Source organism: Rhinatrema bivittatum, chromosome 11, assembly GCF_901001135.1.
Source record: "Rhinatrema bivittatum chromosome 11, aRhiBiv1.1, whole genome shotgun sequence".
Classification (NCBI taxonomy): Eukaryota; Metazoa; Chordata; class Amphibia; order Gymnophiona; family Rhinatrematidae; genus Rhinatrema; species Rhinatrema bivittatum.
In genome coordinates, this window is record NC_042625.1 from 34,493,265 (window position 1) to 34,515,718 (window position 22,454).

Genomic DNA, 22,454 nt, shown 5'->3' on the forward strand with positions numbered 1-22,454 from the left:
ATGACCTGGTTCAGTTCCGTTAAATTGAGTTTGTCTTGGGTTGGCAATAACCTCGTTAACTACCCTCAAACCCAGTCAGGACCTCGGCTAAAGAGATCATAAGGAAAACTGTTTAAAAGAGTTAAAGAAAAATGCTAAAAGCTTATTTATGTTTCACCGCTTTCAGCAAACTCCAAACGGTATGAGACCCTTTTTCCCCCCATCTTATTTTCCCCTAGACTCATCATTTATATTTATAGCAGAATGGGTTGCGAAAAAAGGGGCGGGGCGATAGCAGGCAGCCGGCCGCAGCGCACACTGTCGTCCCCATAGCGCCATGAGAAAAGGTGTTATTTCCCATGGTGCTACTGCCCACACGCCTCCCCTTCCCCTAATTAGCATGGCATTGCCACAATAATGGCCCATGGGCAGAATAAAGAATGACCCTGTTTGACATGATTTTATGTTATTCTGTTTTATTTTTATGTATTTAAACCTTTTTACCTTGAACTCCATTTTCCCCCACCCCCCTCTGCTTTGAATTATCATTTTTGTATAGGCAGCATACAAAAGATTTTAAATATGTGAAAAGAATCATCTATTTCTGGCCATATGTCCTGGAAAGCACTAGAGGAGAGCAATCGCCATACTTTCACTGACGTTTTTCCATGAGAACTGAAGCATTCAAACAGATTACAGGTGCTGCTGTTTTTCAGCAAGGCACTGAAAGATTTAACCGTCTGTTTGTCAGTCAAACCAGACACATCCTCCAAAATGTTTATGTCAAGAAGTATCAATAAGGAAGCACTGGTTTTCATAACATTTCTGTAATAAAAGTACGCACCCAGTCTATTACATCCTTTACAATCCCTAGCCAGTAATATCGGCTTTGGATTCTGTGCACCGTCTTCTTCTGTCCCAAGTGATGTCCAACCTCCGTAAAGTGACTTTCTAAAATAACCTGCCTTCTCTTTTCAGGATCCACAACAACTTCTCTTTTCTCATTCTTTTTCGGTCCAACGTAATACAAACAGCCTCCTTGGAAAGAACAAACAGAAAGAGAAGCCCTCCCCAGTATTTGTCAATGCAGTTAGGTAAAGCATTACGTTGCTGTCATGAGTTGGTATTTTAAAGCTGCATCCCCAAGCCTATCACAAAATTGGCTTTGTGGAGCTGCTTTTGCATAGGTGTTTAATGCTACATGGCACTTTCAGCATTAATTGTGAACAAAAGTTAAAACTAGAAAAGGAAGCCACCCATGCAAAGAAGCTCGGCTGCTTTGTGTTTAAGAGCAGGTTATTTATTTGCTTGCTTATGAGAGATGCATAAGTGCGCCTCCTGTTTTAACATTGTATATAAATTGACCTCGCTTCCACCTGCTCCTTTGATTTGCTAGCTTAGAATCGACCTCTGTTGGGCTACAATGCCAGGAGCCTTAATTTGCAAGTGGCCAGGCTTTCCCTAGATTTTGCTATCCTACTCTGACCCCGGGCAGGTTGATCCGGTCTCGCTCCTGTTCCACTGCATGACCGCACCTGTACGTTTCTCGTTGCTTGGGCCAAGAAAACCGAAACTACAAATCCCTGCATGCAGTGGGACAGAACCGAGGCGGCAGCCCTGAACCGAGCCATGGCAGGGCCATAAGAGCACAGACCGCTCCGGATGTCGGTCCGGGGGCAGGTCAACTTCCTCCTACCTTCCAAGATAAATTTCTGGGCGTAGCGCTTCAGGTTCTTTCTTTTGATGGCGCAGAAGCAAGGGGGGAAGGCCCCCGCGGCCAGGAATCGGTAGATATCCTCGAATTTGTTGGAGGGGGAGGACTCCAGCACCACCACCTCCTCCTCGGCCACAGGCAGGGACTCCATGGGCGGCGGGGAGGAGGAGGCGGGACGGGACGGGCCGGACCGGACACCGGAACTGCCCTCGCCGCGCGTCTCCTAGGAAGCGCTCCGCCCGGACCCGTTTCACTGCGACACCGCCCGCCCAGGGTCCGTGTCTAATTTCGCAAGCAGCAGGAAAAGCACAGCGGGCCGGAGACAGACCGGGGGGAAGGGACAGGATCGTGGGACATGAGGAAACTGGTCCGACTAGGTGGTGAGAGACAGGTTAGGGGGGTGGGGCGATCGCAGCGCTTTTTGCTGTAGTGGCCGTCAGGGGGGCCCTCTCAATGGAGTGACAGCCTCCCCTTCAGACAGAGGAGCAGCGCAAACCCCTCCACCCAGTCTGCAGCCTCTCCTCCCCCCAGGCCACCCAGTCTCCCCCTTATCTTTTACCAGTTTAGCAATCCCCTCCCACCACTCTCTCTCACCATCTTCCACCCCAGGCAGCACTGCCCCCACAACAGCTGTTGCCTTCCAGCACCACCGCTGACTTTGGGTGAGTTTTAACGGCTTCTTGATGCCCAGAGACCTCTCAGTCTCACAAAAATGGCACAGGATTCTGGGCACCCAGGGCAGCCCAATCTCACTGAGTTATGCAGTGCCAGGAGGCAACTGCTGTTCCCGGGGCAGCACCAACAGGACGCAAGTAACCAGATGCGGGGCATTAGCAAACAGAATTGAACACAGGCCTAGCAATGCAGAGAGTACATTACTAAACATATCCTATCTTTGTACCTGATTCCCTAAGGGTTTTTCCCATAGGCACAAAATGGGAGAAAAAGCCTTAATGAATCTGGCCCTTGGTTAGAAAAAAGGTTTTATAGCTGATCCAACCTCCTATTTAAAAAGAGTGTGTTTTTTAAAAATTGGGTCAGCAATTCAGCTTTGAGGCACTACATAATCATTCTTCAAATGCGCCTTTCACACTGTACTAAAATCTCCACTGCTCAAATAACATTTTTCACTGACACCACTGCCTGTTGGATGCAGTTGGGCAATCGGACCTACCCTCCACTTCAAACTTCAGGGCGTATCGCCTCAGACTTCTCTTCTGCAAGGCAGTGAGGTTCTTTGGGTATTTCCCATGCACCAAGTACTTATACATCTGTCGGTACCTCTGTAGGGACTCGGCCCTCGTGTCAGACTGAATTTCCTCCACAGCCTTTACCTCTGTTTGAGTTCCGCATTCCAGTTCCATTAAATTCATCATCCCTTAAGAATACAAAAGGCTCTTCTTAGCGTTTAGCGCTGCTACATGGCAGACATTTCTGTTTGGATTTATAAATTGCCTCTTTCTCATTGGGCTACAAGGCACTGTACAATAAAACAGAAATAGAATGCAATTACATAAAGACAGGTCAAATAACACACTGTATAATAAGGCCTTATGAAAAAAAAAAAGGTTAACAGTGATTTGGGAAATGTAGCATAGTTAGTCCTTAACAGAGTGCTAAAATGTAAGTGATTCTGGAGACTGTAGAAAGCTGTTTCCCCTGGTACAATCCCCATCAAGGAATTATACACAAAATCCTTAATGCACACTGATATAGTCTTGCACTAGAAAGCAAAAACAAACAAACAAAACCTAGAAACGTTTGCTTTTCATGTAGTTATCTGTCATACAATGTCATCAAAGCAGATAATATTGCGACTGTTTATTTTCCACAAACAGAATACATGGTATGGGTGTTTAAAAGTCAAGTGTTCCTGCTGCTGCGAGTCTACAAGAATGATGCTGGCTGATTTGTAGTTGCAAATAAGACCTAAAGGGCATAGAATTCAAGTTATTGTGTATAGTTTTCCACATTCTTCACGACCAGGCTCCACCGTCTTTAGCAAAAGTTATTTCTTGGTAGGAGCCAAACTGGGTCTTCCATTCCTCACAGCAAGCATTACTAGCCAATCCAAGGATATGTTTAATGGAAACAAAGCACAGGACCTTTTCGTGCATCAGACCCCTTTATAGAATGCATTCCTAATTAATCTCAGATAAGAAGTAGACTTTGTTATTTTTAAATGATTAGGAAGATGCATCGCTAGCTAAAATGGGGTGAAAAGCATGGCACTATCACAATAATTCCCTATACTGTTCCCAGTCCTCTTTTGCTTGTAAGAGGTTGTTTTGCTCTTGCTATCTTTATTCCTGATGGTGCAATGCCTTTAATTTAAATAATTATGTTTGATACCTATTAGCAAAATCATCACACACCATATTTGTTTCGTTACAGAGCACAAATTTAGTCTGTCCTTTGGATGTCAGGCAGGGAGATGTAGGGGGGGGGAAGGCTTCTGGGAGATTCACTTTCCTCCCTGGATTGACACGGGAGAGGAGGGGTGGCTGATAAATGTTTGTTGCTGGCTTTCAGGCACCATAGACTGCAAAGAGCATGACAGAAGCACCTAGCCCTGGAGCATCTCCCTCCCAGAGCAAAACCTTCTACGTCTGTGCCTGCTTCTACAGGGAAAACATATTCCTGGAGGATTATAGGCTGCACGTCCGATACCTGCACGAGCAGCAGTTCAGAAGAGATTATGAAATGGTAAGGGGTCTGCCAATCAGATTTTTTATCGCGAGAGGGGTGTGTTAGGGCAAGTTCAGATCAAAGATGTGCAAGCTAGGATGGCACTGGAGCAGCCTGGCCCTGACTAGTCACCTTGGGCTATCTGGCTATCTCCTCCTTGACTCTGAAGTTCTGAGGCTGTGACTTGCTCACTGACCCAACAGAGCTGGGATTAGCCTTGTGGTGGAAGCACAGCATCAGCTTCCTTACCAGCGGCCACCTAAAGCAGGGATGGGCAATTCTGGTCCTTGAGGGCTGCAAACCAGTTGGGTTTTCAGGACACCCCTAATGAATATGCATCAAATGGATTTGCATACAAATGAGGCAGAGTGCATGCAAATTTCTCATGCATATTCATTAGGGATATACTGAAAACCTGACTGGTTTGCGGCCCTCGAGAACTGGAATTGCCCATCCCGATCTAAAGACTACTCGATGGAAAGCAGTGATGACAACCTTTTTTTTTTTCATAAAAGCGCAGTTAAAAAGTGACTGTAGCTGCCACAAAGAAAGCAAATAATACACAGACTATGTCTAAACAATGGTGTTCCTGTGCCCCAGAGCCGCTCTGCACTGGGGGGAGGGGAGGGGGCTCTTCTCTGTTCCCCTTGGATTGGGTAAAAGGTGGTGATGCAGGCCCTCCCCATGAGGCTGCCCTAAGGAGACTATACCACTGCAACCTATGAACCTTCGCCCCGCCTCCATTACTATTACTGCTATTAGGCAATGTGCGTTCTATATCCAAAAAAGTCCCCATTATCTATGACCTACCCTCAGCTACCAAACCTGATGGTTTATGCATCACGGAGGCTTGGACATTTCCTTACTAAACCAGTGTTGTCCTTAGAACTCTACCTATCATTACCTCCCCCGAACCCGCTGCCATGGTGGAGGACCCATAATTTTTCACAAATTTTCTCTTATTTGTATTCAATCTCAGGTTGATATGCCCCCCCTCCCCCATTTGAAGTCCTGTTACTCACTAGTCATGATTTAAATCTTTGCTTAGTTTATTGCCCCTCAGATCTTCTGGCCCATAACTGTTTTCCTCTAATTGAATGCTTTTCAACCTCTCTCCCTCACCCTGAGAAAACTATTATTTTAGCTGATTTTAACCTGCATGTTTTCAGCAGTATGAATGCATGTCAATGGCAACAATTTATCAATACTCCCACTCAAAGGGCTGACCTATTTTTTTTTTTTATTCCTTACACTTCAGCTTGATCCGACTAATATGACCATCTCTGCTATCCCTTGGTCTGATCATTACCTAATCAATGCTACTATTCATTTAACTCACTTCGCCTAAATCATGACTCGCTCACTTACTATGTTTACAAACGAAAACATATTGATCCAACAACTTTTAAAGAAGAATTCCTCCCTTTAATTTCCAGCTTGCCTGAAAAACAATACTAATGACATGGTTAACATCTGGTATTCGGCTCTATCCAACACCATGAAAAAGATCGCTCCTTTACAAAAGCTATCTCAAAGTAGAACATCATTCGCCTCATGGTATACTCATACCTTAGCTTTACACAAGAGAATACTTCGCAAATCTGAATATGCATGGAAGAAACATAGAACTCCTCTGTATCTTGATCTCTTCAATAAACAACGTACACTCTACCAAAGAAAAATTACTATTCTAAACGCATTCAAGACACTAACATCAACCCTCAATTCCTTTTGAATACTGTAAAATCCATTTAAAAAAAACCACTGTCACGGACCCAAATACCCCAAAGCCGGCTCGCCTAATGAATTATGTAATGCGATTGGAAACTACTTTCAGTCTAAAATTCAAATCGTAGTTTAACTCCTTTCCTACAACAATACTTACCTCTCCCCATGTTACATCCGACAATACTTGAGATACGTTTGAAACAGCCAGTACCAAAATATTGCAAATCATCTCCAATATGAGATCCTCTTGTCTGTTAACTCCCTGTCCAACAAAAGAACCCAGCAACCTCTAATGCTGATTACAGTAATCTTCATCCCATTTCCTCTCTTCCATTTCTCTCCAAAATCATAGAATCTGTAGTACTAGACAAACACTCCCTACTTGATCAGTATCAATTTGCATTCAGACTACACCACAGTAGCGAAACAACTCTTACTATCCAGCACTGACATTATTCATCGAGGGTTTGACTTTGGTACCTCATATGTCTCAATCTTCCTAGAGCTATCTGCCACCTTTGACACCTTCAATCATGAGATATTACTTTCTCGCCTCATTAACATTGGCCTATCTGGTATAGTCACCTCCTGGTTTGAATCCTACCTACAAAACCAAAGTCAACAAATATACACAAATTCTGCCATTCCATTATGATTTGCACTGAATACTGGAGTCCCTCAAGGTTCAGCACTTTCTGCTGCATTATTTAACATATACCTTTCTCCTATTTGTCAATTGCTTTCCACTTTAGGCCTCTCTTATCATCTTTACGCTAATGACATTCAATTCTATTTTCCAACATGGCATAACTGGCAATCTACCTCTTAGTTTCTCTCTCTGTGTCTATCTTCCATCAAAACTTGGCTTTTCCCACAATAAACTCTGTTTAAACCTTTCAAAAACTGAAACAATGATCCTCGGAAACCCTCCTTTTGAGGACATGCCGAAAACCATCTCCTTAGACAATACAACCATTCACATATCTAAACACGTCTGAAATCTTGAGGTTACCCATGACACCAAAACAGATATGCAAACTCACATTAAATTTGTAGTTAAATCCTCTTTCTACAAATTGCATCTTCTTAAACATATCAAGCCTCTACTTGAATAGAGTGCTTTTAGAACTCATTATATATGTTATAAATTGCTTTGTTCTCTTATTGTTTTCATTATGATTGGATTATTTGTAACCCGCCCCGAACATCGAAGGGCGCAGGTAATAAATAAAAGGCCACAGCCCTTGCCCCCAGACTGGCTCAGCCTGGGTGATTTGTTTATTTTAAATCACTGAGCATTAACATTCTGGGACCTGCAGCCTTCCAATTCCTTGCAACAGGAAAACTGTAGCCTGAGCCATCCCAGAATGCACTGCTGCGTCCAGGGACTGGGCGAAGGTCATGGCAGGTACTGATAAAAAGTTCAGTGCTCCCCCATCAGCCAGCTCCTGGGTTTGCAATCGCTGTGCATGGCTGTATCTGTAGTTTTTGCTTCTTTCCATCTGAAATGGGCAGGGTAGGTAAACAAAACGCATCTGAAAGGGGACTGGCAAGAGGCCCAGGGCTGGCGTCAGCAGCCACAGGCTTTGCGCTGGATTTTTTGTTTCTTTTTCTGGGAGAACATTCCTTGATAAATCAAAACCTTTGGGGTGGACAAAGAGGGTGAGGTGTAATTGCAAAATCACGTGGAGTCCTGATTCTCCCCACTTCAGCATAAGCACCACCCACTCCCTCCTCTCTGAATGGTAACCTTAGCCAGTAAAGCTCTGGCTTAATTGCAGCCCCTGAGCTGTGACTGCAACCACTGAATGCATGAACTGCCACTCAGACAATGCCAACGTTTCTCTTTGTGACCAGGTTTTAAGAGATCGTGGCTGCAGAAGCAGTGAGCAGTTTAGAAGAGTCCTGGAAAAGGTATGCCTCAGGATTCCCTATTTGAACATACATGACTAACGTACACCTATAGAACTTATCTGAGGTACTTAACTGGGGTCCGATATTGAAAGCGCACTCAGCAGCCGCTAGATAGCCGGATAAGTCACTTGTCCAGTTATCTTTTAGCCGGCCAATTTGTGGGTGGGCAGTGGGCGAATGTGAGCAGCCCTACTTATCTGGTTAACATAACCAGATAAACAGTGATATTCGTCCTTAACCGCTTAAGTTAATTGGATAAGTTAGAGCAGCCATAGAGCTGATCTAACAGCCAGATTTAACTCATCTGGCTAAGTAGCGCCTTGACCACAGATATTCAGCAGCATAGCCAGCACTGAATATAAGTAGCGCCTTGACCACAGATATTCAGCAGCATAGCCAGCACTGAATATAAGTAGCGCCTTGACCACAGATATTCAGCAGCATAGCCAGCACTGAATATAAGTAGCGCCTCGAGCACAGATATTCAGCAGCATAGCCAGCACTGAATATAAGTAGCGCCTCGAGCACAGATATTCAGCAGCATAGCCAGCACTGAATATAAGTAGCGCCTTGAGCACAGATATTCAGCAGCATAGCCAGCACTGAATATAAGGTCCTAAATGACTAAACTCTAGCAAAGTTCAAAAGAGTTAGGGACCTTTTGCTTTTCAGCTTTCCTGGGAATTTCAATGTGCTAACGAAATAAAAACAGTGGGGAAAATTAACTTTTCTACTGATTTTTCTCCTGTTTGTTATTTTTCCACTTTTTTTTTTGTTGCGACATTAAAATTTCCTGGAAAAATAAAATAAAAACTGAAAACAAAAGTCCCTAATCATAGTCTAAGCTGGGATATTCTATAGGATTACACTCTATTTGGTTCCAGTGTGGCCAGCGACACAGAGTAAGCCTCAGCCTATCATCTGTTAATGGTAGGAGAATCGCCGGACACTCCAGTTTGAAATTAATAATATTTATTAATGCACAATGGTGATTGGACAGTTGGAGCCCGTACCCGGAGTCTTCATCAACGCCGACAAAGATTCTGAGATTGGCACGGACATGTTGGTTTATCATTCTGCATCAAAACAGTTATGATTCACGTAAAAAAAAGGAGTGCCCAGCGAATCTAATATTTAGTGTTTAAACATTACCTCTTTAAATCCCTGCATCGGTTTTGCAGGCTTTTTTTTTTTGTGCCCACGTGACTTCCTGTTTATGCATGAGTGGGTCTGTGACACACGAGCATGTGCGCGCATGCTTGGAAACCTCCAGGCTGCTCAGCTGGGACTCTGCCTGTTGCGCACTGCGGCGAAGCGCGAGCATTATGGAGCAATACTCTCTCTGCCTTTCCCAGATGTGTAGACAGGGAGGCTTGGCAAGTTGCAGAGGCTACTATTAGCACGTTCCAGCTCTTTCTAAAATGCAGCCTGGTTTTTAAAGAGCCTAGTAATGCGCCTCGTTAAAAGATTGTACCTGTCTTGTTTTTAGATAGAAAAGGAAGTCCAGAGAAGGACGCTGCTGGGCCAACAGTCTATCGAAAGAAGAACAATCATTGCTCAGTGTTATGAGCCATTGCATCCCGAAGTGTATATTTTACAGGTAAATCCATCTGTTAGGTGTACGAATACCACTGAGGCATGCGACTCGACACAAATACACTGCACACTCACTGAAACTGCAGTTAAAATATCACAGATGTGCTTCATAGCTGAATGGAACTAGCTATACTAATGATATAGTAGTATAGGAGATAAAAGATTGTGTTGTAATTGAGCATGGAAAGGAACAGACTGAAATAGCATTATTAACTTCAGATTTATCCCTGATTGGTTAAAAAAAAAAAGAATCAAATGAGCAGGCATTGTTAATGTTAAAGCAGAAAAGATTCTCAGTTTCTTCCCTCCCCCAGGATTCATTTTTGGCTCCAGAATTTTTGGAAACGGTCAAGTTCTGCACATCTCAAGATGCAGATGTGGAAGGCTTGCTGAGACGTATTCAGCCAGTGTCAGGTAACGCGCGCCAAATGTTTAAACAGAATATTACAGACATATATGCTTATTGCCCGTGGCACATTTCTGTCTTCAACCAAGGCAAAAAAAAAAAAAATCAATATCCTCAGGTCTGTTCTCTACTGTCTGATCACAAGCACAGATAGCATTGGAGAACATGCTTGGGTCCTGTACATAAAGATTGTAAAGTGCCTTAAAGCAAGATTTACAAAATCTGCCCATTTCAGCATGTCCCTGGTGACGTTCTGATCTCTTATCTTTCGACAAAGCATGGCCTCTTGCGCACAGCTTGCCTCTCATGTTAAAGAGCCGAACATTTGGGATTAGTTCATGAAGCCGACAATATCTTCAAATCTTACCTAACTTCCTGTCATTATTTATTTATTTATTTATTTTATTTAAAAGTCTTCTATACCGATGTTGGTCGAAACATCACCTCTGTTTACATGGAACAAAAGCAATGGAAATTACAAGTAACAGGGGAAGGGTAAGGGGTACAAAAAACCATAAGGAGAGCAGAGAAGCATAGGAACAAACAACAAGTGAACTATAATGTCATAAGAACAAGGTCATAGTCAAATTCAGGTCATGATCCATCACAATTCAATATTCATCAAGGGTGTTGGGGAAAGGCTTGTTTGAATAGCCAGGTTTTGAGCTGGGCTCTGAATTTGGTGATGCAAGGTTCAAGTCTGAGGTGGGTTGGGAGTGAGTTCCAGTGCATAGGTCCAGCAATGGAGAGCGCCCAATCCTTTGTAGCTGTGAGGTGTGCTTTCTTTAGGGATGGCACATGGAGGGACCCTTTGTTAGTGGTCCTTGTCGGTCGATTCGAGCATGCAAATTGGAGGGGATCTGCCAGCCAGTTGGAGTGATGGGAATATAAGGCTTTATGTATAATGGTCAGGGATTTAAAGAGGATGCGGGAGGGAATAGGGAGCCAGTGTAGGTCCTTCAGTATAGGGGAAATATGGTCGTATTTGTGAGCGTTGGAGAGGGTTCTGGCTACAGTGTTTTGTAGCATTTGGAGGGGCTTTAAGGAGGAGTAGGGTAGGCCAAGAACGAGGGAGTTACAGTAATCCATCTTGGATGCCAGTGTAGCCTGGACGACAGTGCGGAAGTCACTAGCGTGAAGGAGTGGTTTCAGGTTTTTTAAGACTTTAAGTTTGAAGAAACCCTCTTTGAGTATGGCACTGATATGTTTTTTGAAGTTCAGTTGTTGGTCGATTAGGACCCCCAGGTTCCTTGTGCAGGGCTGTGCATGAGGAATCTTGATAGCAGAGTCAATTGAGAGTGCGGGATTAGTAGGTGGGTGATGGGATATGAGGAGGAGTTCAGTTTTGGCAGTGTTTAGAGCAAGGTGGAGGTTGGTAAGTAAGGAGTTGATGGCAGTGAGATGGTTTCCCCAGGATTCAAGGGTGTCAGATAGGGAGCCTTGAATGGGTATGATGATTTGCACATCATCAGCGTAGAGAAAGAATTTGAGGCCAAGTTCTGATAAGAGTTTGCACAAGGGGGTGAGGTAAATGTTAAAGAGGGTAGAAGAGAGGGAGGAGCCTTGGGTGACTCCTTGGGCGAGGGCGTAGTGAGAGGACTCAGCATTGCCTATTTTCACCGTGAATTTCCTATTGTCGAGGTAGGATGAGAACCACTTAAGGGCTGTGCCGGAAAGGCCAATGTCGGTTAGGCGGGCAAGGAGGTGGGTGTGATTTATGGTGTCAAAAGCTGCTGAAATGTCCAGTAGAGCAAGAAGGTAGCTGTGACCTTGATCCATTCCCCTGAGTAAGTAGTCAGTCAAGGAAAGTAAGAGGGTCTCAGTGTTTAGGTGTTTACGGAAGCCAAATTGAGAGGGGTGGAGAAGGTTGTGAGTTTCAAGGAATTCTGTAAGTTGCGAGTTGACGACCTTCTCCATGATTTTTGAGATGAAAGGGAGATTGGAGATAGGGCTAAAGTTGGCGGGGTCCTTGGGGTCAAGTGCAGGTTTTTTGAGCAGTGGTTTGACCACAGCATGCTTGAGTGGGTCAGGGACAATGCCTGAAGAGAGGGAGCTATTGATAACATCTGCAATGGGTTTGGAAATGATGAAACAAACTGTCACAGGGTTGGCGACATCATAGCATTGTGCTTTCAAACACTCCACTAAACAATGAGGTCGTCAGTCAGGTGATACTGGATATCATTTTTGGGGGCTACAGTGTTATTTTACAATGGTATATGGGGATAAGCAATGAAATATATTTAGACTTAAAAATATATTTCTTTAAATATTTAGTCAAATTTCCATTTTCTTTTAAACTTCATACTGGTTTTGCAGAGTATAAGATATCGTACAGTTTGCTAGTGAGTATTTTGAGGGTCATCCCTTTGTATTGGTTGAGCCTGTGATGAATATCATTGGTTTTTTTTCTAGACAGAATCTATTGCCTTCCGGTGTTCATTCCAGAATACTGCAGAGATTTGGTGGAAGAACTGGAAATGTTTGAGCAGTCCCAGATGCCTAAGGGCCGTCCGAACACAATGAATAACTATGGGGTAGGATGGGACTGTGGTAACCTCATACATGGTGTGTAAAGTGGGGACTCTTAGTAGGACCGCAGTAAGGCGTGGTCTTAGAATTCTGCCTTGGTGGTTGGCATGGGGCCGAAAACTGAGCGACTTAGTCACCTGGCTACAAGGTTCTGTATCAAAAGCTTCCCTTGACTCTCTGCTCTTTGCATTTCCTAGGTCCTGCTAAATGAGCTTGGCTTTGATGACACCTTTGTCACCCCATTGCGTGAGAGATACCTGCAGCCTCTGACATCCCTGCTATACCCCGACTGTGGGGGAGGCTACCTGGATAGCCACAAAGCCTTTGTAGTGAAGTACTCGATGGAGGAAGACCTGGATTTGAGCTGCCATTATGACAACGCAGAAGTAACGTTGAACGTCTGTCTGGGGAAGGCATTCACAGACGGAAACCTGTATTTCTCAGACATGAGACAGGTACTAGTGACGTCGCCAGCTCACAGTCTGACTTCTTTAATGCAAATTCTGAAAGACTGCCATGGAATACAGGCTAGGGATTAAATTACTTTTTAATATTCTGGAAATATCCAAATGTTTTCAGTCAAAGTAACAAGGATAGCTAATATTTTAAATGTAAAAGATTGTTTTGCAAAGGAGCTATTCCCTACCTCTTGTTTTTGGAAGCAAAAAAGAAAAAAAACCTGGGGTTAACTGAAAGCAGAGATGCTTACCTGTAACAGGTGTTCTCCTAGGACAGCAGGATGGTAGTCCTCACATCATCAGATAGAGCCTGGCACGGAAAACTTCTGTCAAAGTTTCTAGAACTTTCACTGGCACACTGAGCATGCCCAGCCTGCCACAATCCATGTATCCATGTGGAGTCCCTCTTCAGCTCATAACATAGAATTCCTGAAAAATAAAATAAACCCAACTCCACTGGGTGGCGGGTGGGTTTTGTGAGGACTAACCTCCTGCTGTCCTAGGAGAACACCTGTTACAGGTAAGCAACTCTTGCTTTCTCCTAGGACAAGCAGGATGGTAGTCCTCGCACATGGGGTGAATCCCTCGCTACAGGCTGCTCCCCAACTATAAGGAGTCAGCACTTAACAGGTGCCAATGTGCACAACAAACCGTGCTGCTACAACCTTATCCCAACCCCAGGGCCTAAGGTAGGCAGAGTTGGGTTTCACAGTTGAAAAAGATTACGGAAGACCGACTGACTAAAACTGCTGTTACGTTGACTGTCCTTATCCAGGCAGTGACGTGAAGCTAAAGTAAGGAGAGAACTCCAGGTTGCAGCCCTGCAGATCTCACCTATGGGCACAGACACTGCCATGGCTCATACAGAATGAGCCTTAACATGGCCACCAAGCTGCTGTCCCACCTGTGCATAGCAGAATGAAATATAATCTGCCAACTAGTTCGATAAGGTCTGTTTGGACTCCTCAACTCCGAGTCTATTTTTGTCAAACGAGACAAAGAGTTGTGTGGATTGCCTATGGCCCGCCGTACACTCTAGATAAAAGGCTAGGGCACGCTTGCAGCCAGGGTGTGCAGAGTCCGCCTGCCCTGGTATGAATGCGACTTTGGAAAAAAGGTGGGTAGGACTATAAACTGATTGAGATGGAAGTCTGTCACCACCTTAGGAAGGAACTTAGGATATCTGCGCAGAACCACCTTAACATGAAAAAATTTTGTATAAGGCGGGTATGACACCAGAGCCTGAAATTCACTGACCTTGTGTGCAGAGGTGACTGCAACCTGGAAGATAGACCTTCCAGGATAGATACTTCAGGTCACAACACCGCATACCCGAAGATCCTGGGTGGTCTGACGCCACTGGGACCATAAAGGTCCACTGTGCCATGCGCATGTGCAGCCAAGCAAAGGACGTAACGTGGACTGTTGCCACCATGTGGCCCAGCAAGCCCAGCATCTTGTGTGCAGAGGTGACTCCAAGAGATTGCCCCCGCCAGGGATCCCAGAGTTAGCGCTCAGTCCTGGGGCAAAAACACCCTGGCTCAGTAAGTATTGAACCTGGCTCCAATGAAGTCCAGCTGTAGGGATGGAACCAGGTGGGACTTCGGGTAGTTGATCAGAAACCCTAGGTCTCCAAAATCCAGATGGAGGATTGGCGAGACTGCAAGGCCTCGGGCCTGCTGTCGCTCTTGATGTGCCAGTCATCCAGGTAGGGGAAGACCTACACCCTCTGCTCTCTGAGGTAAGCACTCACCACCACTAGGCACTTTGTGAAAATGCGGGGTGCGGACGCTAGGCCGAAGGGCAGTACCTGATACTGGAAGTGTTCGTCTCCCACCAAGAATCGAAGGTACCTCCGATGGTTGAGAGAAATGGCAATGTGAGCGTATGCATCCTTTAAGTCAAGGGAGCAAAACCAGTCCTCCTTTCGTACGAGAGGAATCAGGACACCTAGCAAAACCAATTTGAACCGTTCCCTTGCAAGGAATCTGTTCAAAGCCCTCAGGTCCAGGATAGGATGGAGGCCACCTGTTTTCTTGGGAATCAGAAAATACCTGGAGTAGAACCCGGTGCCTCGCTGACTTAGCGGTACGGGTTCAATAGCTTGAGCTGTTATAAGGGTGGAGCGCTCTACTCGCAGTATTTGCTGGTTCGCCAAAAAACCCCAGGAGGGGCACGGAGGGGATTTTGGGGGGACCCTGTAGAAGTTCAGTCTGTACCCCCGACGAACGATGGATAGGAGCCACTGATCCGAAGTGATTGCCCACCAGCAGTCTGCAAAGAACTGCAGGTGGCCTCCGACAAGAGGGTCGTTCGTCGCCGGGGCAGGCTGCTGGCCTATACTCCCTCCAAACCAGTCAAAACCCCATGGTAGGGATCTGCTGCGGGGCTGGCTGTGGCCAAGGGTCACGTGGCTATTGCATGCATGTCCTAGGTGTCGTACGCTGCAACCTTACTCGTTGCACTGGAGGATAATATTTCCTCGGGCGGTAAAAGGGACGTCTCTAACTCTGCCTTAATGGCTTCTTGTCAGAGGACTGAGAGTCAGAGGAGTTGGCAGACAGATGCTGGAGGGTTTCGTGATAATTCTTCAGCTGTGCCACTGATTCCTTGATTTTATCTCTGAAGAGATTTTCACCAGTATAAGGGAGATCTGCAATATGCTCCTGCACTTCTGGCCGGATATCCGAGGCCCGAAGCCAGGGTATGCGGCGAGAGCCTATGCCTGCAGCAGCCACCCTCGCCACCATTTTGAAAACATCATCAGCGGACCGGACCTCATGCTTGTCATACTCCAACAGTTTCAGGAAGGAAGTCTTCCTGAAGCTGTTGTGGGAGGCATTCCACCAGATCTTGAACCTGTTTCCTGGAGTACTGACCCATATACAACTGGTAACATGCAATCTGGGCCGCCAGTATGGACCCTTGGAAGACTTTCTGTCCTAGAGCATCCAGGGTCCTCTGATCACAATCTGGAGGAGCCGAAGCATGTGTCCGTGTCCTCTTAGCTTTCTTCAGAGTGGATTCCACCACCACGGACTGATGTGGAAGATGGCGGCACTCAAAGCCTGTAGTAGGTTGCACCAAGTAAACTGTATCGGTTTTTCAGTTCACTGGGGAACCGAAATGGGATGCTCCCACAATTGGATAAACAGATCCTTGAAAATGTCAATCACTGGTACTGCTACCACCACCTTAGAGGCATCCACAAACTGGAGGATCTCCTGCATTTTGTGCCTGGCGTCCCATTGGGACAAAAGCTAAAAGGGCACCGATTCCGACATAGCTCTCATAAAACCAGCAAACATCAGGTCTTCCAGTGGAGACTTACACTTTTCCTCCAGAGGCGAGGGCTCAGAGGGAAGGTCCTCAGAATCTTCTGAAGAGGATGGAGTTGCCTCCTCCTACCAAGGGTCATGGGAGCATCCTCCTCACTCAAAGCACCTGGGGACACCGGAGGTGGAGCCCCTACGCTGGCCCTAGGCCTAGACCCTGAAGGAACAGGGAGCCCCAGAGGTATGGGTGCTGGCACCAGTGGTCCCGCGGGCACCGAAGGGTGCGCTTACATCAGCACTGCAGGCACCGGAAGCACCAAGGGAATTGGGGAGCCCACTGGCACCGAACCTGACGGTCCTTCCTCATCGGAGGAATCGGCCATCGAAATAGCCTCCAGTGGAGACCACTTCGGTGTCCCGTGTGGCATCAAAGGTGGCCGGGGTACCAGGATGGGCTGCGTCGGCAAGGCACCAAGCAGTAAATCCAGTCACTCTAGCAATGGTGCGAGCATCGATGGAGCCAGCGGCGGTAGTCCTGAAGAAACTGGCGCCTTGATGCCTTATAGGGCTCGATTGACTGCCAAATGTACATGGCACTCCAACTCCTCCTTGAATGCTGACTATGAGAGGACAGCTTGAGGAGGAGGTGGAACCGAATCTATGTTAGAGCCCCGAGAGGGATCAGTGACCATCACCGAAACTGGTGGAGATTGCCTCAGGCCCTCAGTCTCGATGGAGGGTGGAGCCTCCTTGGACCGGAGCCGCTTTGGGGGCAACTTGGACAGTGCCTATGCCTTCCCGAGCTTGGAGTCATGGGAAGATGTCGATTCTTTCTTGACTTCTCCCAATGCTCGGCTTGGTCCTTCTCTGGAGCCAGGGCAACGGCGAAGATCCAGACTTGGAACAAGAAGAAATAGAAAGCAGACAATCCCCTGCACCCAGTTCCACTAGAGAACTCAGCGGTGGAGAAGACAACACAGGAGCAGGGATTGCTGACTCACGTCCCCGGTGCGTCAATGTCCCCAATGCAGAAGTTGAGGGCTCTGACATTTTGGCACCGAAAAGTTTATCCATTTTGTCAAGACACGCGCAACGGCCCTTTGGAGTCACCTGGGCACAGAAGGTACATCCCGGATGTTGTGCGATGCCCCACAGGCACAAAATACAGACCTCGTGGGGGTCTATGATAGACATGGTCCAGGGGCACTGGGCACATCGGCAAAAACAGACGATACCATGGGAAAAAGAACCCAGCACGCGGTCAATGGCTGGCGGATACTGGGAAACGGCCCCTTCGGTAAGTGACCACGAACAACATAAAAACTTGCCGCGACACCTAGCCACTACCCCCAGGAGACAGAGGGACCCGGCGTGACTGGGAAAAATGGAAAAGAACAGTTTTCCACAAAGTTAGCCACAAACTCAACAGCAGTGATGCGAAAGCCTCGTGGAAAAAGAGAGACTGAAGAGGGACCCCACGTGAACGTGTGGATAGTGGCATGCTGGGCATGCTCAGTGTGCCAGTCAAAGTTCTAGAAACTTTGAAAGAAATTTTCCATCTGATGATGTCACCCATGTGTGAGGACTACCATCCTGCTTGTCCTAGGAGAAGCCATGAGCCAGGCTCCCTCAGTACAACCCTTGCCGTCTCCCATCCAGCTCTGGTTCTCAGGGGAACTCGAATATGCAAGCAAACCTGTTTCTTAGTTCCAGTGTGTGCAAGTATATCCGATGCCTTGTCAAGGGCCCACTCAGCCACTCTGCACAGCTTAAAGTTCATGATCTCGGCTGACTCGGATTTACCTCCGAAGCTGGCACTGGAGCTCAGAAGTAAGAGTGCTGGACTTGTAAACCCGGCAGTCGTGAGTTCAGCCCTTATCCAGGGCTTGCTCTGTCCCTCCTCAGAAGGGGATTTTTTTTTAGTTTTGGATGTGCAGATTATTAAAAAACTTCAGGGTAAGACATGAGAGGAAGCCTCGATATTGGATTTAGCATAGGACTGTAAGAACCAAAAAGAAAGTCAAGGCCTGGAATAGTCTATCAGCAGAGGTGGTGGAAGTCAGCATTGGAGCAGAATTTGAAATGTGCTTGAGATACTCATAGAGAAGGCAAGGTTTGGAACAGAGTTGAGTTAAAAGACCTAGTAAGAGGAGGGAGCAGCTGGTGTTGGTCTAAGTATGGAAATGTATCGGCTCATCTACTCAAAGTGGTAGAGAACCAGAGAGGGGCACACTGCATGGGTCAATTAGTTTTTGTCTGCTGTCACTTTGATATATATTTCTCTGGATGCCTTGGCCCCACCCCTGGAAGTCCCACTACAGGGACTCTGTAGCCCAAACATCTGTCGATATTAAAGTGTCATCCAGTAGACTGAATGCCTTTGGTGAATGGGAGAAGGGCCCCAGTTAAAAACCAGGAGCACATTAATCCCTCCATGAGCTTTCCGATAATTCTGCTGCTAACACTGACTGACCAGGCCCGTAACTGCGTGAAGGTTTGCTTTTATTACCCCCTCTGCTTCAGGTTCCAGATAATGAAAGGCGGTACACGGAAGTGGAACATGTGGTTTCTTGGGGGCTGCTTCACCGGGGGCAGCAGAGGCATGGCGCTCTTCCCATCTCGGACGGGGAGCGCTGGAACCTCATTGTGTGGATGAGATCAGCAGCTGTGCGCAACCAGCTCTGCCCAATGTGCGACAAGAAGCCGGAGCTGGTCCAAGTCTTGGGCTTCGGGGACGGATTCACCCAAGAAAAGGCAGCAGATTCACCCAAGACTGTGGACGTGTGTGCTGTAGTCTAACACGGCACACGGGGCGCAGGTTAGAGATGTGAACTCCTACCGGCAGGAGCCGAGAGCTCTCTGAGCAAACCAGAAATCTCTGCAGTCTGTCTACGGGGTAGAGGGGAGATGCTGGGAGTTATGGGATTATAGGGTGGGGAGAGGACCAGCACCTTTCAGCACTGGATCAAATAGTGCATGGTTCACAAAGGTCAGTTCCCAGACAAGTAGAGGTGTTCTTTTAATCATCGGCTGCATTTCTGACAGTTTTAACAGTTATAAGTGCCACTTTCAAAATAGATGTGGCAGGGATGTTTTAGTATTTTACATAAATAAGAGCTAGAAGCCACCCTCTTCTATGTTTAAATGGGTTTGCGGGCTCAGATTGCGACTGCAGCTCATGGGTCATAGGACAGAGTTCAGACTAATCTATAAATGAAAGTCAAAGTAAAATGATTTTCGCCCTTTTGTTCTGGCCTTTTCTTCTAAAGAACTTGCTAGTATTTTTATCTTTTTATTTTATAGAATTTTAAAAAAGTGTATTAAAAAAAAAATTCTTCCATTTTTCAAAAAATAGCTTTTCTCTGCTGTGCTCTTCCCATGCAAGGGTTTGCCAGCTCCCTCTCACACCGCTGGCGGGGGCACCTGCAGTATCAGGGCAAACCTTTCTTTCTTTTTTTTTAACTTCTCTCCATTGGTTAGTGTGTAATTTGGTTTCTGTTTTGTTTTTTCAGGTGAACATCTGTCCAGCCTTCATGAAAGCTCATTTCCATGTGGTCCTCCCTCAGGATTTTTTTTTTTTATTTAGGCAGTCTTCTTCGGCACCCATTGTGTTTTTCCCAGCTTTAACTGCTCAGGAAGTAAGATCTCATCATTTTAATAAACCAAAACAAATTCTTCTAAACCCCACATAAGTGCTGATGTAACAATCCAGTTTTGTTGATTTTCCATTATATAATAACCGCAGTGTTCACAGTTCTGTACAATCTAAGGGCCAGAGTCCTGAAGGCTTTTTTCCCATTTTGTGTCTATGGGAAAAACCCTTAGGCAATCGGGTCCTAGATCCCCTGTCTGCATGACTCCTCCTACGAAGAGCTTACAAGAGCTTGGATCGTCAGCCTCTCAATCTGCCCATTTAAAGGATGCTGCCAGAGTTCGCAAAGTGGAAAGGAGGTCGTGACACGCAAATACAGCAACAGAGACCCAACTGTAGGTCATGACAGGGTTTCATTCAGCCATGATGTTTCAATTTCAGATCTTTGTTGTTGCATTGCTGCTGGAAAGCTAAAGCACAACTTTTTTTTTTTTTTTTTTGGCAGATTAATTTTTATTGGAAAAGGAGGTAGTAGTACATTCGGCAAATCCAAACATAAACTGAAGACAATCTCAATGGAGAGAAAAACTCCATATACCCACTAGATAAATTAAGTAAGTATATAGGGGCAGCCCTGAACATTTTAGTAAAAAAAACAAAAAACAAAAATCCATAACCCAACAGCATCTTGAGCCTTTTATTCTACTAGTCTCCATGTTCACCTTCCCCAATGGGTACTCAAAAGCTACAGCCCCCTTTCCTTTCCATTTTCTTGCCTCACCCACACCATCAGCCAAACCCCAGACATACGACACTCAGCCATCTATTCATTCCTACCCCTATCCTCCCTTTTCATTGTGGAAACAGAAAGCAACCATCCAGTGGGGATTAAGGCCCCCCCCCCCCCCACCGAAACATGCATGGGGAAGAGAGCAAATGGGCTAACATCCCAAAACATGAGGAATTAACGTGCACCTTAGCTTAAACCTTGTGATTTACCATAGAAAGCTCCACGCCATTTAGTAGAGTATCCCATAGCTGATAATCCGCTCCTGAAATCTGGAGACAGGCGTTTTAAAAAGATCCTCCAGGCAGCACAATATGCCTTCGCCACCCTACATTTACACGATTTAGAGTCAACCACTCCATCTGCATCACCAGAATCATTTTAAGACGCCAGGAATCAAAGATAAGGCACTGCCTCACACTTGCATGCCAGCTGCAGAGCCAATTATATGAATTTTTCACCAGATAAGAGAACCTTGCCAGATTTTGGAATCGCTAGCCCAGTACATTGGTAAGTGGATGGCAGCACTGCATCCCAAAAGGCATCTAGTTTTTTACAATGCAGGAATCAGTGGATTAAAGATCCAGCAAGGGAAGGTCCAATAAAGCAAATCGGAAGGTGGTCCCATGTAGCCAAGGCAAAAAAACAAAGAGACAACCTTATGCCGAGGAAAGATTTATTAATTTATTGTAATACAGAGCCCGACTCCGGCCGAGTTTCGCCAATTAAGGCTGCATCAGGGGCTAAAAATATAAAATTTAAAAAGATTTTTTTATAAAAACAAGTAATTAAATAATCATATCTATATAATTCATAAAACATTTCATAAAAAGTTTTTAACTCACATGACTTCTGATGGCAAAAGAAACTACATAAGTATATTCTTTTGTAGTAATGTTATCAAGTCAAATTTCAATCTAAAATAAAGAAATGAAAAAAAAATTGAATCTGACAATGAATCATTCAAAGTTTAACAGAACTCAAATTGGACAGATACTGAATTTGCATGTCTTGTTTCAAAAGGCATTCTCTATTTTAAAATTTTTTATCTATTGAGCAAAACTATAGACAAGTCCTTCCGTGGTAACAAGGTGTCAATATGCAATAAAATTGTATACTGCTAACATTTAGTAACATGTGTCTGAAAGAACAGTTTTACTGTGTGGATACTTAATTGCAGCAAATCTTAACCTCTATGTATATATATATATCTGTCATGACTAGTTTATATCTTTATGGCAGTATGAATGATGTAATTGTCCAATTTCCAAGTTAAAAAATATTTTCTAATAAACAGCGGGAAACTTCAATTGTTTACCTTGATCCTGCATATAGCTATCTTCACTTCGCGAACTGGCAGCGTATCACGCTCAAAAGTGTGTAGAAATAAGGCAAGAATAAATCAATGTGTCTATAATCTAGAACAACATGCCAAGGTTGTATAATTACTCACTATAAAAATACTGTACCAAGGTTAGCATTATATACCCGATGTCAGTACGGCACTCAATCAATCATTTGCCAACTTCATGTCACTGGTGACAGAGAAAGTCCTATTCTCAGCTATAGGAAAAAAACAAAAACATTTTTCTTTTAATAAAAGCTATAAGTTGACTCATAATTTATTTTACAAACTGTCAACCAAGTTCATATAGTGATCTTCTTGTCATTACAAACCACTTTCTATATGTCAATCCTTAATTCTAGCAAGGTAACTTTATAATCACATTTTGCAATCTCTCAACCGCAATAAGGCAGGTCCTCGTAATGCTAAAGATTCGTTCT

At 45.2% G+C, this 22,454-nt stretch overlaps 1 protein-coding gene across 8 annotated transcripts; it reads left to right on the plus strand.

Annotated features, from left to right (window-relative positions):
* Positions 1-1,630: 1,630 nt before the first annotated feature.
* OGFOD2 (2-oxoglutarate and iron dependent oxygenase domain containing 2) lies at positions 1,631-20,810 on the plus strand. 8 transcript variants are annotated; one of them, XM_029570980.1, is made up of 9 exons: positions 1,631-1,766; positions 4,226-4,399; positions 7,967-8,023; positions 9,513-9,623; positions 9,934-10,033; positions 12,441-12,562; positions 12,755-13,012; positions 18,814-19,108; positions 19,803-19,936. In XM_029570980.1, exons 2-8 carry the CDS (start codon positions 4,247-4,249, stop codon positions 19,087-19,089), a joined length of 1,077 nt encoding a protein of 358 aa, XP_029426840.1. In that variant the 5' UTR covers positions 1,631-1,766; positions 4,226-4,246; the 3' UTR covers positions 19,090-19,108; positions 19,803-19,936. The 8 variants fall into 8 exon arrangements, 7 of the variants coding, with proteins under 7 accessions (XP_029426840.1, XP_029426842.1, XP_029426839.1 ...); XM_029570979.1 differs by lacking the exon at positions 1,631-1,766 and adding an exon at positions 1,843-1,967; XR_003851903.1 differs by lacking the exons at positions 1,631-1,766; positions 18,814-19,108 and adding exons at positions 1,938-2,073; positions 20,388-20,810 and having other exon boundaries at positions 19,803-20,277.
* Positions 20,811-22,454: the final 1,644 nt, after the last annotated feature.

Coding starts and splice junctions, on each gene's coding strand:
- OGFOD2 (XM_029570980.1), top strand. CDS start 4,247: ATGACAGAAGCACCTAGCCCTGGAGCATCTCCCTCCCAGAGCAAAACC. Junction 4,400..7,966: donor TCAGAAGAGATTATGAAATG/GTAAGGGGTCTG, acceptor CTTTGTGACCAG/GTTTTAAGAGATCGTGGCTG. Junction 9,624..9,933: donor CCGAAGTGTATATTTTACAG/GTAAATCCATCT, acceptor TCCCTCCCCCAG/GATTCATTTTTGGCTCCAGA.